An 18,982-nucleotide genomic window follows, 5' to 3' on the forward strand; every position below is an offset into this window, starting at 1 on the left:
TGGCCAGAAGTATTAAAACATTTGAAACCGCCATCTATTGTCTCCATATTTTATATGCTTAAATGTTTCGTTTTTTTGTCCTCACTGGGGAGATTCACTATTTGTTCTGGTAACAGTAACTGGAAAAGAAAGTAAAAAGATGTTTAGAATTGTAGAGTCATCTCTGGAACAGTTGGAGAAGTGAAATATTCCAATGGAATGCCTGTTTTGGTGACAACCTTCCTCTCATTTTGGAGTGATTTTCTCCCACTTCATGTTGTGCCTCCTAGGATAGTAATGCAAAAAAAACAAAAAAACTGTACTCCAATCCAAAGCTGAAGAATAATTTTGTCTTTAGATATATATGCTTGTTTGCTATCATTCTTTTTTGGTGCTTATCAAACATGTATCCTTATCCCTTTTTGTGCTTTTTTTTTTTTTTTCCTCGGTTGCCAAGATTTCTGCCAACTTATATTTTTAGTAGAATCAGAATGGTCTGATTTGGTAAATCGTTAATCATACATTTATCAGATTGTTAGTTGGTATTTATTTTTATAATTCGCACTCAAATACTTTTTTGTGAGTCAGCTGTATCCAGTGTATGTGTTGCAAGGAAGAACCGGAATATGATTAATACATAATTTCATATATTTGGTTGCGAATATACACTGAACCAAGAAGTCTGGGAGTTCTGGTAGCTGTGAAAATGTATTGCATTTGACATGAAACAGTTCTCTGTAGTATAAACATATATCAGAAGTGACTATTTCTGCGGCTTGTGCCTCTGGTCATATGTGTGACCCAGCTCTTTTAACATGGCCTGGATGAAGCAGCAAGAGGGAAATAAACAAGTCTTTAGAAAGAGAATCCTGTAAACACAAGTCAGGTTCTGGCCCAGTAATTCGATTTGTTGCATATTTCTAGCTACATAATTTAAAGCCCAATTCCAGCCAAAAAACACTTTTTGTAGAGTAGAGAAAGGTTAGAACCTCTTTGAGGTTTTGTTGCTGCCTGTGTCTTTCTGTCTCAGTGACATACATTCCAAAAATGTTGACCAGACTTGGGCTTTAACTAACCTAAGAACAATGGAATGTCCAGTTTGCAGAGAGATCCTCATGTCCTGTAAAGGGAACCCATGACTATTGGCCTAATGCAAGAAAAAGTCAGCCTTCAAATAGTATATTTATGCTGGCTTACCTAAAAAATATTCATATTTACCCCCTTTTTTCCCCCATTGAATTTAAAAAATGAAAGGGACTGTCTCCACAGTAGATGGTCCTTCTATTAATTTTTACGGACCAGGAACACATACGTACAGCACAACCAAGGTGCATGGCTTCGTTTCCAGTTGGGAAAGGCTGTCTGTTAATGGGAGGCCAGAGCTGTGAAATGTATGGCTATATCCTTTTAATAGGGAGGGGGAGACTTTGCTGTACTTTTATCGAAAAGTACTTTCACAGGCAGGTGAGGGTGAAGCAACAAAAAGCCAAAATGTACGGTACCAGCCTGGCCAATAATAATGAAAACACGACTCCCCCAATCCAAACATGGAAAAACACGCACATGGACTGCCATGATTCAAATTATACTCTTGTTAGGCACGCACTCCTGATATTTCCATTCCAAGAACTCTGGTCTCTAAACAAAGACTGGCTAGTGCTGTCACAGACAAGAGCAGGCTTACTTTGGGGTCTATTCACAAAGCTGCCGAAGGATCTGGCCGTAGCTTCGGCCGATCCTTCGGCTAGCTTCGGCACCAGGACCCCTTTGGTTCAGGAGAACCGAGGGGGTGCTGTACGGGCTATTCACAATAGCCCATCCAGCTCCCGATCACGGCCGAGCGGCTCAGTCGAGCGCTGAGCCGTGCTGAAAGCCGAAGCTGGCCGAGCGGCCGGCCATTGGCCGGCCGACAGCCTGCTTCTGACAGCTGGGCGGAGCCAGCCGTGATCTAACGGTGTTCGGCTCACTTCACTTCTGATCGGTCATTCACTCGGCTGCCCTCGGCAGCTTTGTGAATAGACCCCTTTGTCTCCTTACATTTGTTTGTAGTTTACAGCAATTAAAAAAAATAAACCTTTTATTTATTTTACATTTAATAATCCAAAATGGTGAGCAGTGCATATATACAATAAATTAGAGAAGACATACATTAAAGAACAACAGGTGTTTTAAATACATTGAATTTATAGAAACATTGTCTAAACATTCTAAGGGATGAAAATGTGGAGCACACCCCCAGCAACTGCACACCAACCATATGGACCATAACTGAATTTCAAACGCCAGTCTTTATTACTGTTTTGGTGCAAAGTAAAGTTGTCAGCCACTAGCCTCTCCAATTGGATGTGAGGGTCTGTGTTGCATTTTCATAGGCATGTTTTGACTTGAAAGACATTGAACCCAACCAACTGTGTGGAATAATAAATGCAAATACATAGTTATGTTTAGTAATTGTGGCGCTCCTGTATCTACATTTGAGTCCAAGAATGGGTAACCTTTTATAGTCCTACTGAGATTCAGATTCATAACAACTCTCCAATATCCTCAGACTTTCAGCATGTTTATACTCTCATTAAATTCATCCTTGCAGCTACGTTTGCATTCACTTCTACAACTGTGTAATGAACATTATAGGAGTTGTGACATATTCAACTTTTTTGAAGTACAGTTTGGGATTGTGATAAGAAATATATATCAATTAACATGATGATATTCCATTCCAGTGGTGAGTAAAGGGCACCTTTTTCCCTGGCTACAGTATGGGGCATATTTATAAAGCGGTCAATGTGACTTTCACCAAACATTCTCTGCAGGTAAATCTTCCAGGTGTATCTGTTTTTAAATGACAGTGATTGATTCACCACCAGTGAATGTTTAGTTAAAATTACATTGCATAAATATGCCCCTATGTCTAGGAGCTGGCCAAAGCTAACTATTCTATTACATTCTTATCAAATGCATATTCCCTTTAATTATCATAGTGATATGAAATGCCTATTTGCAAGATCTGATGACGGTTTCATTGATGTTTATAGCCCAACTCCAGCACTCTTTAATCTTTATTCCTGGACAGTGAGTCACTTACGTAATGACACGTTTGCATGTCAGAGTACTGTGAGCCCAAGCTGTATGATGATGCTTCCCCCAGGGGCCATGTGCATGATGGCCTGGGCTCACGGGAAGTTGGTTGAACGATACAGAGAAAGTTGAATCACAATATGGTGAGTTTTCAGGGTACAGTGCTGGACTCGGGAGCTCAGTGTTATTGCCAGAGCTGTTTTATTTATTCTTTTACACTGCTGGACAATTTATTTTTAAACATTTTAGGAAAAGTGGAGTTGGCCTTTCAATTTTAGCTCAAAGCTTGTTGGCTTGGGTTAATGAAGCTTCGCAAGTACAGTTATACTTTCAAGTTGTGTGTTAATTATGGGGCGTTCTGTGGTTGTATATGTCCTAAGGTGCTCTAATTTGGTGCAAATGCCAAACACCAGCATGCTTATTTTCAATTTTTCTTTCTGCTTTTGTTTTTTACAAGGTGAAATTGCCACCACCTAAGAAAATGGCTTCTGCTAAACATAAATTTAAAGTATTTTATCCGGAAGAGTCATCTGTAGAGACTACAAGTGAAAATGTAATACAAGTAAGTACTGTGATCTGATTATGTCGTGCATCTGCCTAGCAATTCTCACCTTCTCCGCTTGTGAGATATCTTTAACATGAGGGAAGGTTAGAGGGTATTGCTGGGATTTTTTAAAGTTGAGGCAGTTTTGAGTTTTCTTTACACATCTGCTAGAAACTGTTATACAGGTGAAAGGGATCCAGGGTTTTTTTTTTCTTTCTACATCAGTTAAATGTGAATTGGTTGTAGCTGTAGATTCAGACTAATGTGGCTAGTCTTTTATTTATCACATATGTAAATGTAGCTTTCTGCAGATCTCCTGAAATTATTTAATTCATCCTAATAAAATATCCATTTTTTTTTTTCATTTTGGACAGAGTAGGGGATGGTTAGAACTGTTGTAGTTTTTACATAGTTTGCCATCTGTGTCTTAGTAGGAGGTTTCCCTTCCCCTCCTGTCCTATAGACTCCACAGGAAGTGGGAGGATATCTTATCAATTTGAGGGAAATTCCCTTTCAGTTGTCATATGAACTAGTATCTAATTTCCTGTTCTGGTGGTAACTCACAATTATTTTGGATTTGCCTTCACTTTTATTCCCTGTGACATGGGTGATTAGAACACTTTCCTAATGGACACGCAGGCAACAAAAAAACCCTGAAGGGTTCTATCCCACCACCACTCTATCCAAATTAAAAAAAAAAGATAAAAGTTTTGCCTTTTAGTTATACATAACATTTTCAATAGGTATCTCCCTATCCTAGTTATTGAGAGCAGTTGAACATATGTTTCAGCTAAGTCTGATAAATCATTTTTTGCCAGGGAGATGGTGCAGTTCAACAGCAAAGTATACAAATACAATGTGAAAACAGTGGTATGGGACAAGTGCTTCCTTTTTATAAAGAAATGTGTGGCTAGATATTGTAGTATCAATCCCTTGTCCTTGTCCTAAGTCCTGTAGTTGTGCATTTTAGTCACACGTTTGAGTATGTGTCCTTTTTGTTTTTATCCGTTATATACTTTAGTAGTTAAGTTTGGAAAAAGGATATATACATTTAAATCTCTTTATATCTTGAAAAGAAATATATTACATATTTTTTATTTAGCTTTTGTTGATCTCTAATTTCTATTATTTTTTCCTGTCCACGACCATTAAAGCCTTGATTAGCTCAGAAATTATGCACTTCCTCCGCTCTCTGCACTTAACAGTTCATATCTGGTTTTTGTCCTGTTTGCTCTGCTGGGAGCACACTTCTCACATTACTTCATTTTTGTCATTTTCTATAGACCTTACTTTACAGGCTTTCTGGTGGCATGTGTCTATGTCTATTGCTACTTATGGGTTGGTCCTGCCAATAATTGTTGGAAGTGTTTTTTTTTTTTTTTGTCCCATTGGGGAGATTTCCTTTTCACTTCCTGTCCTATAGCCACAGCAGAAACTTAACAGGAAAGTTGTCACCAGAAAAAGTGGCCCCCATTGAAATATTTATTTCCTGTTCTGGGGACAACTCCAGATTTTTAACAAAAATGCACCTATGTTATGTGTATTTTTATTTAAAGCACATAGTTGGGCAGTTTTCTTTCATCTCATTTATCATCCTCAGACAAACAAAAACATAAATAATTACTTTTCACCTGTAGTTTTCCTGTCAAAACTTCTGCGGTATGAGCCATAAGACTAAATGCTTTATTCACAAGGTCTCTAGAAAAGGAAGGAATCAGTGTTCGAACAGAGCCATAGATTGGCTATTCTGCCTAAAAATGTGTTTGTTGGCATTTTGTCACTTGACCAGTATTATGTTTGTTGGTATACTTTCACTTGATCGGCATTAGAGGACTTGATTGGAAGTACTACAGGATAAAGGTGAGTTTTTGTTTGTTTTTAGTTGTTTTCCATTTGTGTTGCATTTTTACTATCCCTGAGGTTGATGAATGTAATAAAGAAAAGTTGGCTGGAAAATACAGCTCCTGTTCAGTAACGTGCTGCATAACATAGTGAAACAACCAGATAGATGTCAGCCTGCAGGACTATAGTGCTTCACAACAATAACAGCTGTTACTGGATACTTGGGTTACTACGTGTCAAAATATTTTCAAGTGTAAAACTTAAATCTGTGTATACTTAGGTGCTAAGAATTGTTGTTTCTGTTGCAGAAAACAATGCTTGTGGAACGACACGTTGGCAGTGGAACTGTTACTTTACCTATAGTTTCTGAAAGATTTGCGTCATCAACACAGGAAGAATTATCAAGTTCTGAATCTGAAGCCGATGGCAATTGTGAGGATGTGGTAAGAGTGCTGGCAAAGCAGTGTCCTTTTTATTTTGATGACATGGATATGTAATAAACGTATGCAAAAGATCATACATGCAGATGATATGCACCAGTCTTAAAGTATATCACTATCCCAAAAAAAGTAAGGAATAATTAAACCCCTGTCAGGTTTGTTTTTTTTTTTTGTGCTCTACTCTATTTCCCATTACCATTGCTTACTTACTGTCCTGGAGACACAACTGTAAGCAAAAAAAAATCTCTGCAGTTACAGAAAATACCCTCTTAGACACTTGTCTGCGGAACAACCCCCTTAAAGATTTCCCTCCTCTCCTTTTTGGGTGAGAACTGTAATATTTTGTGCTGAAGGTGTGCAAAGCAACCTGTTTGTTGCAGAAATGCTCAATACTGGTTCGTAGACCCAGATGGTGAGATAGCAGGTAAAGAATAACTGTAATCCTCCAGGGTTTATTAATTGTTAAATCCATTACACCAATAAAAACAGGTTTTTTAATGAATGGTTACTTTAGTTTAGGGTATGAACCAAACTCTGAAAAGGCCACAATTTGTGGAAGGCCACTTTTACAGGTATATTACAGGTATAAAATATATGTCTAATCATTTTTATGGTAAACGTATATGTTTACTGTAAGCTACAAAAAGAATCGTCCACACTTTTTTATTGATTAAGAGAAAAACACGATTTAAAATGTAATTTTGCTATCGTCCACTGAGGGGCACAGCTTGATGGTATTAAACAACGTAGGGTTACACTGCTACTTACAGTAGAAATGGGCACTAGGCACATAAAAATTGAAGGCCTGCCTCTTTAAGGCTATAACCCCTCTCCTGCCTCACCACTTGCTAGTTACGCTTCATGTCCTCAGGAGAATGGATATTTTCACTTAATTTGGAAGATTTTCTATTAACTGCTGCTGGTAGATTCATGCTGGATATTTAAAATCCTGGACTTCTCTCCAGGTCAGCCAAAGGTTTTCCCAGTTTTCTATACTAGTGTTCTTTCTGCAACATCCTCACGCTCTTAGTGATTAAAACCAGTGCCAGCTATCACAGGGCTCTGCGTTTAAGGTAAGGCTGGTGTATGTCTTGGAGATTTCCTTCTGAATGATGGGACTAGGACAGTGGCAGTAATTCTGACCCGTCTCTGACCACTCCATTTGATGAGTATGTCCAGGAGCATTTGGGATTTGAACCATGTGCCTTAATTTTTTTCTATTCTTTATTTTCCATTTGGCCAGTGTATTTGTGCTTCTGCTACGACCACAGTCCCCATACAACTGTTTTAATTTCTTTGCTGTTTGCACCCTGCCCCTGGGACTCCTGGAATTGACACAGATTACTTTTTATGCAGCCGTGCCCACCCTCTACATGGTGTCTGAGGTTGGTGGGGCAACTGTCTGAGGACATGGATGGCTGCTATCCTTTACTGCTGCACAGATTCTCTAACCTTGGACTACAGTGTGTCAATCACACTGCGGAACTTGGAGCACTTCTGATGGATTCAGAAAACCCCAAAAAGATATCTCCTGATTCTGCCACGTCGCTTGGAATACTTAGGCCCTCTCCTGACGACCTTTCCAGCAAAGGTCTTCCTACCCTAGATACCTTTTTGAAGACAAGGTCTTCCTTTCTCCATGAAAATGTTTTGAAATTGCAGGGTCAGGTTCAGTAGTTTCAATCCTGATCTTCCCTACAAAGCTGCATGTGGTTGATGGTATCATCCTTAACTTTGAAATAGTTCTATTTGCTTAGTTCCATTCCAGAACATCCTCACAGCACTTTGAAATAGTTCTATTTGCTTAGTTCCATTCCAGAACATCCTCACAGCAGGGGACAAGTCCAGTCATTTTCTGGAGAAGATGATTAGGTTGCGTCCTTGAACCAAGATGTTTTTCTGATAGCTTCTGTCCCCTGCATTGTTGGCGGGAAGGTTTTTTTTTTTCTTCCTTTGCATTGGAAGATTATCCAGGAGTGTTGCCATGGTGATGGAACTTGAATCATCAGAAGTAGAATCTATCCTGTTGGGGGTGAAGCTTCATGTTCCAGTGATCTCTGCGGTGCACATTCCCAGTGGCTGGCAGATTTCCTAAGCCTAAATTTTAATAATTTTATCCTGCATGGTCTCTTTTATGAGGAAGTGTTTCAAGACATACACTATATTGCCAAAAGTATTGGGACACCCCTTCAAATCATTGGATTCATGTGTTCTGAGAAATTTCCTTGCTACTAAATATTCCAAGGTCATCTGTTAGTGGTATTATAACAAAGTAGAAGCAACTGGGCACAACAGCAACTCAGCCACGAAGTGGTAGGCCACGTAACTTCGTGTGGCCTTCAGATTGGCACAACAACAGTGCGTAAAGAGCTTCATGGAATGGGTTTCCATGGCCTAGCAGCTGAACCCAAGTCTTATAATCACCAAGTGCAATGCAAAGCGTCGGATGCAGTGGGGTAAAGCACGCCGCCACTGGACTCTAAAGAAGTGGAGACGTGTTCCCTGGATTGACTATTCACCCTTCTCTGTCTGGGGCTGGTGGTTGCCAGGAGAACGGTACTTGCCTGACTGCATTGTCCCAAGTTTGGTGGAGGGGGATTATGGTTTGGGTTTGTTTGTCAGGGGTTGGGCTTGGCACCTTAGTTCCAGTGAAGGGAAATCTTAAGGCATCAGCATACCAAGACATTTTGGACAATGTCATGCTCCCAACTTTGTGGGAACAGTTTGGGGGTGGCCCCTTTTTCCAACATGACTGCACCAGTGCACACAGCAAGACATGGATAAAGACATGGATGAGCGAGTTTGGGGTGGAGGCACTTGACGGGCCTGCACAGAGTCCTGACCTCAACCCCATAGAACACCTTTGAGATGAATTAGAGCGGAGACTGCGAGCCAGGCCTTCTCGTCCAACATTAGTACCTGGCCTCACAAATGCACTTCTGGAAGAATGGTCAAACATTCCCATAGACACACTCCTAAACCTTGTGGACGCCTCCCCAGAAGAGTTGTAGCTGTTATAGCGGCAAAGAGAGGGCCAGCTCAATATTGAACCCTACGGTCTAAGACTGGGATGCCATTAAAGTTCATGTGCGTATAAAGGCGTCCCAATACTTTTGGTAATGTAGTGTATGTCTCCGTTGGGGAATGCTGCATGTGGATCTGCTGGATTCTTGGTTCAACAAAAAGCTAGATAGATTAATCTCCAGGGAGAGGGATCTGATGGCCGATGCAATGGAAGTCTTGGTAGCGCTGGGAGATCCAGTTCACCCTGATCTTTGCCTTACCTCCGCTGAAACTAATACCCTGTCTGCTTTTAAGGACTGAAAGGTGGTCTCTACTTTTCCCCTGCAATGAGGGTGTTGTGTTACCTATGTTTTTGGTTTATCCCAAGGAGATATAATTTCACTGTCTGAATGGTGTGAGGGTGCCATGCAACAAGGTGAAAAACAGCAAGTATGGGGGGCGTGGCCGGCGGCTGCATGTGACTGGTCGCATAACGGAGAGCTCCCGCTAAAAACAGCAAGTATAAAACTCTCAACACGTGCATCAAATTAATGAATATTAAAACTCTGAAGTTAATTTTGCATAAAAAACACTACTGGTACCATACACACCCCTGAATGCTTATGAAATGTAAATCCGTTGATTTTTTTGTTTTGTTTTTGTAGGGAACGGAGGACGCACAGATAGATTTACTGAAGGCACAGCTTGCTGAATGTCAAGAGAAACTGACACGGCTTGATTGGATGGAGGACAGACTGCAGGCATTGGAGAATAGTATGAAAGGGAAATTAATAATTGATGAGAGCGACTGGAACAACCTCCTCAGCCGTGTTCTTCTCCTAGAAACGGACCGATTGCTACACGCAAAAAAGGTCTGTTAGTTTCAAAAAAAACAAACTCATTTAATGACAGATTGTCATCTTCTGATCTTTCAAATTTGGTGTATGTTTTGCTAGCTGCTGTCAGATCTTGGGGGTGAAAGATTAAAAAGGTTAGACATTTTGTCCAATCTCTGATTTCCTCTAGATAAGCCATTATTATGGCATCCTGTGGTATATCTGCTTTGGGCTCCTCCGGCCCTCTCTAAAAGCATAAACACTAATGTACAAATGTTTGTGCAAATGCATTGTGTTGTTGGCAATGGAAGAATGCGCGTAAACTCGCAATAAACTCGCAAAAATGCTCACGGAAATGTACATCCTTCTGTTGCGTGTTTTTGCATTTCCAACTTTTAACTACCTATAGAAGCTCCTGTACCTTTTTGGGCGTTTGGCATTTTTCTGCTCAGGTGTGAACCAGGGCCATTGAAAATCATTGGATTTCTTGTGTTGGGGAATTTAAAACTGCTCAAAAATTTTTGAACTGCTCATAAACTACTAGGTGTGAACCAGGCCTTAGTGTTTCATAAATTGCATGATATTTTATTTATTACTAGTATTTTATATAGTGCTGACAAGTTTTTACATAGTTTCACATTCACCTGCCCTCAAGGAGCTTACCATCTAAGGTCCCTATCTCACATGCATACATACAAGGGCCAGGAGCCAATTAACCTTCCAGCATGTGTTTAGAGTGTGGGAGGAAACTGTAGTACCTGGAGGAAACCCACACAAGCACAGGAACATGAAAACTCCTTGCAGATAGTGACCTAGCTGGGATTCGAACCAGTACTGCAAGGTGCTGCCCATAATAAAAAGAAGTACAGACATTTAAAGGGAAACTATTATAGCTTGGGATCTCATATTATTGTTTTTTTTTTTTTCAGATTCATCATTTTTAAAATATTGTTTTATTACGATCTTGTTTTATGAGTAACCATTTAATGCATGACAAAGGATTCACAGAGAACTATGGGTTAACTGGAGACAAGACAGTCTGGCTTGAATCCTGTTTTGTTTGATTTAGGCTGGATTTATACCTTTCCTGGTGTGATAACACAAGCCAATCCATTTTACTGAACTATCACCATTTAAAACAATGGCTAGTTGTGTACATGTTTTGATGTGCATTAAGACATATAGGTAAAAGGGCCCTTACACTTCATCCTTGTCACTGTGATGGCACATTCATTTGTGTATGCAAATGTCAACTTTAGTTCAGTTAACCGACTTTTAAGAGCTCATGCACATGGCTGTAAAAAAAATGCAGCATATTTCTTCGTACAGCGTTTTTTGTTTTGTTTTATAGAGCACACAGCTCCATTAAAGATTCGTAAACGTGTGCTGCGTTCAGAACCATAAAAAAAAAATAGTGTGGGTTAATGTTTACATGACAACATCGCAAATGTGCTCTATTGGAGCTGCCTGTATCTTGTTAGGTTGGAGATAGCTCCTGCCGTCTAGCTTCCTACATTACTAGGATGCAGGTTACTGCTGTTGCGAGTACACCGGCAGCTCGAGCTGCCTAGCGTCCTTCGTTGCTAGGATGTAGCCAGCTCCTTTCTGCCTAGCGTCCATCAGTGCACGCATACAGTGTCCGACTTACATGCGTACAATGTACAGACCAGGTTTTATGTGCTTGCTGCCAGCAAGATCCTATGTAAAATCCTACGCCTCTGTGCATGAGCCCTAAGATGTGTATCTGGCCAGGAATGTGCCCTTGATCCCACCATGTACAATGCAGGTACAACCTGTGGGTAAGGTGTAAAGCAGAGGAATACTAACGTTACTCCCCAGTCCCGTGGTAGCCAGCGATCATCTTCGTTCATGCTTTAGACCCAGAATGTGGATGGCCCCTCAACGTCATCACATGGGGGGGTGGAGGGTCATACCTGACGTGGAAAAGAGGAACAGCTATAAAGGACCGGTCGTCCATATCAGAACCAGCAGTAGGGAAGCCAGTGGGACTGAAGAACAAGGTAAGTGATCCTCTCTATTTCATGCCCCTAAATAAGCATTAGGCCCTAATATATGGGATTTCCTTTATATGGGGGGATTTCCTTTTATAGCTGATTGAAGTTCAGCTTTAAATATTTCCTTTGAAATCACAATGCTGATGCCGCAGCTGTATTAAAGTACTGTATATTTTTATTGTATTAATTGAAGAAAATGCTTACTGTTTTCAGAGAGATTTGTCAACAGAATTCACTTCTATAAGCGAAGAGCGTACATCAAGCAGGATCACAAATGACATTTCTCCAGGTAAGTGTCTTCTAATTGAAGCGCAGCAATCTTCACTGTGCAGTCCTGCTGGACAATCCACTGGCCACGGATGGGGCTGCAAAATGCATGCGCACTAAAAAGATTAGCCAGCAGTGATATTTTTGGGAGGAAGGCTCTACTGCACATAGCAGGCAGCACTGCCTATGTTGGAACAAATTACACTTATAATGTTTAGTCCAGCATTTAATATCAAGTGATACATCTCTGTTCCAACTTTATTTTATCGTCAGCTATTTATTGCATACTCCTAATAAATTAATTAAGCCAAAAGTGCAATCATTTAGAGGGATTCTTTTTATATTTTATGAAAGGTAGACTTAATCGTTTTCCAATAGCAGTTGCTTGTGACCAAGAATCCTCCTCAGAACTCCAGGCATTCAAGAATTGTATGAAATATTCATCGCATCTCCTAAAATACATGTATTTAATTGGATATAAAAAGTTGTCACTTCAAGGGTTAGTTCACCTTTTCCAATAAAATGCACAATGCAGTCAAAGGTGCCCTATGCACTTTTAAAAACACTCTATGGGTTTAACATTTTGTAGAGTAGAGCTGCATCCTACCAGTCACCAAGTAACAGAAGTTGTGTTTAAAAACGCCACAAAGACGTAAGAATCAGTGGTCACACAGATATAATTTGTTTTGTTTTTTTAAAGGGTTAATTCTCCTTTGCAACAAAATGCGCTATGAAATCAAGGGTGCCCTGTACTGCTGCATACCCCCCCAGCATCACCGAAGTGAGCCTTCCTCTTTCAAGACCTATGCATCCTTGTCGTAGTTACGCTGAACTCTGCCTCTGCCAGCAATAGAGGGAGCACTGCACATAGGCAGGTCTTAAAAAAGGAGAGTACTTCCTCCAATGATACTGGGGGTGCAGCCAGTGTACAGGGTGGCCCAGATAACAGGCAGAACAGCGCAGAGTGCTCCCAGTAGTTGTTTTTCAGACAGGCTGTGGGTAAACTGTACTGGGCCTACAGGTATTGCGAATAAATTAAACTACCAACTTTAAACCTCTATGTTTCTCAAAAGGCACCCTTTAACTTCTTAGTGCATCTTATTGCAAAGGTAAATTTAACCCTTTTAAGCAAAGTTTTATATCTATGTGACCATTGATTTTTATGTTTTTTGTGCTGGTTTTTGATACATCTTATGTTATTTGGTGACTGGTGGATGCAGCTCTACTGCCATCTAGTGACGAGAAAATGATATAGTACCTCTTGTAAAAGGAAATTTCACTTCTTATACAACCATGTGATTTTAATAAGCTATTAATGTTATATTAGTTTTGTTATGTGTTTAAAATGTCTTGAAGTGTTTTATTATGTAAAAATAATGTGACACAGTTTTAAACTAACACTGGCCTACTTTTTATCTATTAATAGCACTAGCGGTTTCCTTATCTTCACAGTGATCAGCAGCGCATTCTTAAGTGCAAGGTTTAGATTTCATGTTGTCTGGGTTACTTGCTACTGCTCTGTGTCTATAATTTAACATTAAGAAATGCACAGAATGCTGCGCACAGACCAGTAACAGTGGCGTTTCATGTAAACATTGTATGTACATTCTGCATAGAGTAAATCAAGTTGTTTGATAGGTGGCACAGTAAAGAGACAAAGGTTATTTTAAAAAGAACATTTCTTCACAGATTTTAACACCAAGGTAGATATCCCAGAAAGCAATCATCAGTCGTCTGGATACAATTCCCTGCTATCTGCAGACGCATCTACCATAGCCAGTGACATCAATTACAGCCGCTTGACAGAAGACTTAAAGGTAAGTCAAACTGGGCAATGAATCAGTAAATTCCATTCTAAGGTCAAAAGAACAAGTAAGCATTACCATATATAAATGTGTTCTGAGCGGTACTGATACAACATTTATTGACGCTAATGAGCAGTATACAGAAAGTTGGCCATGATGTTTCAACTCTAAAGGAGCAGATGGCAAACTGGCTAATTTATAATGTTGCAGTTATGGTATTGATCCCAAACAATGCCGATTACTTGCCTCATGCCATGAATATTTCAGTTCACTGCGTGGTTTATGGTAATGAGCATTACTTAAAAGAGTACTTCTTATTTCATCAGTCTTCTTGGGTAGTGTAAAACTTATTTTTGCTTTCTTTCATTAAGAGAGACAGCTGTTGAAGATCAACCATGTAGACTTGTATATAGTTGATATATCAATGAATAGTTGTGTCTTTTCAGTAAACCCGGAAAAAATAATTTTATGGGAATACAAAAATTCTATTTTACATGAGTGTAATATCATTCAGAAAGTGTTCTGAATAAAAGTGTGCTCGGTCATTAAATATAATTTCACTAGAAGTGTATTTATACTTTAAAACTAACCGGTCAGTTGTGTTTAAAAAATAAATCAATAATCAAATTCTGCAGCTATAAAGTGCAGGCACCTAGGGCAACAGCTCAAACATGTCTGCAGATGCAGTCAAATGCTGGGCTGCTCTGACAGGCCAAGCTTCAACACTTACAGGTAGAGATAAAGCCCTAGTCTCATCCCTGACATTTCTATAGGCACATCATTATAATAGGCTGCCTAACTGGCCAATAAGTATGTGTAAGAGGTAGAAATGTGCGTGCAAGCTTTAGCATCATGATACTTATTGTAGGTTTGTCATAATTTGTCTGTCTTTGAAGGGATGTGCGGACACTCAAGATGCTTTCTCTTTACATTTGCAGCAGTTTTTGCAGTTGTGTTCTAAAGACAGTCTCAAGTTTTTAGAAGTAAAAGTTCTGCCTAAGATCAGACATCACAAGTAGCTTGCCATTACGATTATTAGCCAAAACATCATCCCCTATGCACTGTTCTGAGATGAGTTGACTTAATTATTAAGGGGTTAAATTCCCTGACCTTGGTACTGCACCCTGTAAACCTGTCTTCTTCCGGACAAGAACTGGCATGTGAGTGAGTCTTAGCACTAATGCATAGTTCACACCTGGGCGTTTTGTAGCGTGTTCGAACGCTCTGCAAAACGCTCAAACATCGAAATTCCATTATTTCCTATGGGTATGGTTCACACCTGGGCGTATTACAGGCCGTATGAACGCGCTACTAAATGTCCTACGCCCAAAGAAGTACAGGAGCTTCTTTGGGGCATTTTTGTCTCGCGTTTCCATTGGGATACAGGCAAGTAGCCCTCGGAAACGAAAAACGCGAATCGCGGTAAAAACGCGCGACAAACGCGCATATTCGATACACCTAGGTGTGAACCCAGCCATAGTGTGTTTCCACTTTCGTAGTCAAATTTGAGATACCTGTACTATGTTTGTTATGTTTTCCCATTCACCAGGCATGCCTAGAATTTTTTTTAAAACACAATTTCTTTGGAGCAGGACTTTGGCCAGTCTTTCTCTAAGACAAGGGGGTGGGGTGCAGACTGAGTTTTCCCTCCTTACCATCTTGTCTTGAATTGTATTGTGATTGTAATGTCTTCCTTGTATTTTAAAGCGCTGCGCAAACTGTTGGCGCTATATAACTCCTGTATAATAATAATAATAATTAACATACAATGCTAGAAACCAAGATTTTCAATCCTTTCTTAGGACAGATCGTGTTCAAATCTAGTTGACAATTGATTATGAAATCTGCCAGCACAGCACAGACCAGGTTAATTATGATAAACATTACCTCCCTGCTCTCCTTATGTTCCGTCCGTGAAAGTATAGAGACTAGAAAAACTTAGTTTTGAGAAGAGCAAATAAAAAAGCAAATGGCAAGCAACCATTTTAAAATATTTAGCATTGTGCTATGAGAATAGTAACATGTAACAAATATAACATAGGTGTTATCCCAATTTCGCTGCCAAAATGGAAATACACTAGTAAAGAAAGCAAGCCCTTAGTGAAACGAGTCTTAGGAGGGCACGCAGAGGAGGGTTTTTGGCAAACAAAGGTAATCCCATAGCAGCTGCTTTGTCTGCCTAGCAGAAGCAGGGGAGGAGATCACTCTGATGAGACAGCTTTGTTTAGCAGGCAGGTTCAGGTACAGTGGTGAGAACCTTTTTGTAAAAGAAAACCTGCAATGGGAGGAATAAAGAATTCACCAATACTTTCTCAGTCACTAACATTATTAGTGGAGGAGAAGTAGTAGGCAGGGTGTCCTACAACTTACTGCCTTCCACCCACAACTGTTTTTTTTCCTTTGTGTTCCTTGCCTTGTGTCTTCAGCTGTCTTACAGTTTTATATTATGCGTGCTATAAACAACTAACCTTGATGTATCTGTTCACAGGAGCCCACGAAACAAAGAATAGATCGATTATCTAAAATGTAAGTTGTCCATCTGTTTAAAAGCTTCTCACTATTTGCAGTAGTAGCATCAGATACTTATCATATCTATATTATTTATGTGTTTGTATCCTAATAAAATACTATCATATAATATATTAGCAGGCTAGGCACCAGAATTTAGATGCTAGCTGTTTTTGAAGAAAAAAAGGTTAGCTATTCGCAAACTGTATCGTGCCTGGATAACTGTACTTGTAGAAATATTTTAATGTAAACAGAGTTACCAAGCAAGTTTTCATAGATAAACCCCCTCAACTTTGCCTTTATTTCAATTTGCTTTAAAAGCTGTCATCACAATCCCAACCCTTGTGTATATATTTCCCTGTGTGCATGTCCCTGTATGCAGTCTATCTACCTAAGTGAGAGTAAGGGAAGATCTGCTCCACATTTTATTCAGTTTCTTCTCTGCCAGGAGCCATAAATTATGAATTCTCTGCTGCAATGCACGCATGTAATCAGTGGAGATCAAAAGTCGCAAAATGCAGCTTCTCTCTTTAATATGTTTAGCAACAAATTAGAAGGACAGAGAACAAGGAAGGACCTTTCCAAATGTGCAAATTAGAAGGACAGAGAACAAGGAAGGACCTTTCTAAATGTGTAATCTGCATTTCACATTTGGCTTTCTGGGATTTTGTGAGATGGGGAGGGATTGTATGATGATTGTATGTATATGAGAGGGGAACAGCTGAGTTAAGCTACAGCCTTCAGTGTGCTTTTAGTTACATATTGCCAGCCAACCTCACACATTGCCTTTAAACATTTGCTAGTCCATTAACTATTCTGCAGTTTGATTTTAGTCTGCTTTTTAATTGTTTTGACAGAAGATCTTGGAGCTTTTAAATTAAAAGCCACAAATAATTATTTTTAAAAAACATTTTCTATAAAATTTTAAATTGCATTTGTTTAGATGATTTGTCCCCACCATTCTCATAACATCGGTATTCCCATATGAAATCTCTATTAGTAGGCCTGTTTTATTAAATTGTTTGTGTCTGTACAGAAGTTTCTAGGATCCATGGTGCTAGTATTCATTGTCTCACATATTTGTCTGAAGGATCAGGTGTGTAAATACCAGCACCACAAGAGAGCCACTTCATTTTTATAGAAGATTAACATGATCATAGGCAATTCTATCTGCTTAGGACTAAATGTCTGTGCAGTGACTAAGATCATGCTTGGGTGAAGCACATAAGCTGATTAAATTACCTATAATGACTAAACTTTTACATAAACGCAGAGTTTTCAGTTACCAGTTTGCTGCTTTGAGATGCTCGAGCCTAAATACTTATCCAGTAGGCTGCTTTGCTGCATCTGGCACAAGGTTTCCAGTCTACTTTAAATATGGATGGTCCGTCTTCTTTGCGGCCGTCTCCAGCCTAGCAGCATTTGCTGTCTTTCCTAATCCTGAGTCCCAGCTAGGAGAGAGGAAGAGATCAGAAAGTGTCCTCTTTTGGTATAGCGGAAACTTGTAAGATTTTGAGGTTTGGAAAGATGTTCTGTCATGTGATACAACATAATTACTTTGACAGCTGAAAAACCCTCCACCTTCCAAACATATTCATAAGCGTTTTGCCTGCCACCTGGAGTCTATCTGGCATGAGCAAATGTATTTATTATGAAAAATAATTGAATATTGCATGTGCACAACCTGACTTGCTTATTTCTATTTCCTTTTTTAGGTTAGAGGAAACCTCGAAACTTCTGAAATATTCAAATACTTCTTAGTACTGAACAATTTCTTTACAAGCGATTTGTACATTCTTTCTGTTCTGAAATCTGTAAAATAAAGTATTTTTTATAAGTATTTAAAACATTTTTGCTCTATAAATCACATTTCTGTTCTATGACATTTTTATATCTCCATCACATACTGGGTCATAGTTGTAATCCCAGCTAACAGGGAGCTGTGCTCTGAATTTTATTATCGGTGTAGGGTGACATCTGTCCTTCTCTGCAACTGGTAATAAGAAAGAGCGAGAGTTCTGTGTTGTAAGTAAAACCACAATTTCAAAGGTATTGAGAAATTATTAAATATTCTGAAAGTGTTATTTTCACACCTCGCCCATATGCCAGGCAGATTTCTTCAATATTTCAAACCATCATTTTTTTTTCCCCCATAAAAATAAAAAGTACAATGCTAACATAACAATTTCCTTATGAGTTGAGGTTTGATGTATCATGTTGGGTATGTATATGCTGTATTTTGAGAGAGGCCTGCAGTCCTAGATTTGTCTTAACATACTCACTGGCATGTGCTCACACATAATTAGGTTTATATTAACACACATCACAAATTGTAGTGGTGATGTGCGAAGTGAAACAAGCAAACAAATCAGACTATTGAAAGGCTGGTTGCAGTGAATTAGTGCCCTTTCTGTTCTTTTTGGTTTATTAAACATGCACACATTCATGTTTTATCTGCCAAAAATACCTGTCAAGCAGCACAACCTGGTCCTTGAACACTACTGCAACAGAAGCACAGCTGGGTTAAGAGCACACCCCCAGCCTGCTATTTGGACAGTAAAGGAGAAGCAGCATATGGATGAATCATCACTCTACAATTTCCTCCTGTCAGCATATTCACACCAAGCAGAGCCTCTCCCAGTCTGTGTCCAGCTGTAGGGAAAGT

The 18,982-nt window shown here is 39.5% G+C and overlaps 1 protein-coding gene across 1 annotated transcript in view; it reads left to right on the forward strand.

The window, feature by feature from the left end:
• CEP44 (centrosomal protein 44) overlaps positions 1–18,155 on the forward strand; it is a 34,694-nt gene extending 16,539 nt beyond the window's left edge. Inside the window, exons 6-12 of the mRNA XM_018566522.1 lie at positions 3,515–3,619; positions 5,752–5,886; positions 9,552–9,758; positions 11,951–12,026; positions 13,694–13,821; positions 16,298–16,335; positions 18,033–18,155. Of these exons, the coding sequence (XP_018422024.1) occupies positions 3,515–3,619; positions 5,752–5,886; positions 9,552–9,758; positions 11,951–12,026; positions 13,694–13,821; positions 16,298–16,335; positions 18,033–18,078 (735 nt within the window). The 3' untranslated portion in view covers positions 18,079–18,155. The remainder of the gene's footprint in view (positions 1–3,514; positions 3,620–5,751; positions 5,887–9,551; positions 9,759–11,950; positions 12,027–13,693; positions 13,822–16,297; positions 16,336–18,032) is intronic.
• The last annotated feature ends 827 nt before the right edge of the window (positions 18,156–18,982 follow it).

The sequence above is a fragment of the Nanorana parkeri genome, unplaced genomic scaffold (assembly GCF_000935625.1).
Source record: "Nanorana parkeri isolate BGI_ZX_2015 unplaced genomic scaffold, ASM93562v1 scaffold956, whole genome shotgun sequence".
In the NCBI taxonomy this organism is placed as follows: Eukaryota; Metazoa; Chordata; class Amphibia; order Anura; family Dicroglossidae; genus Nanorana; species Nanorana parkeri.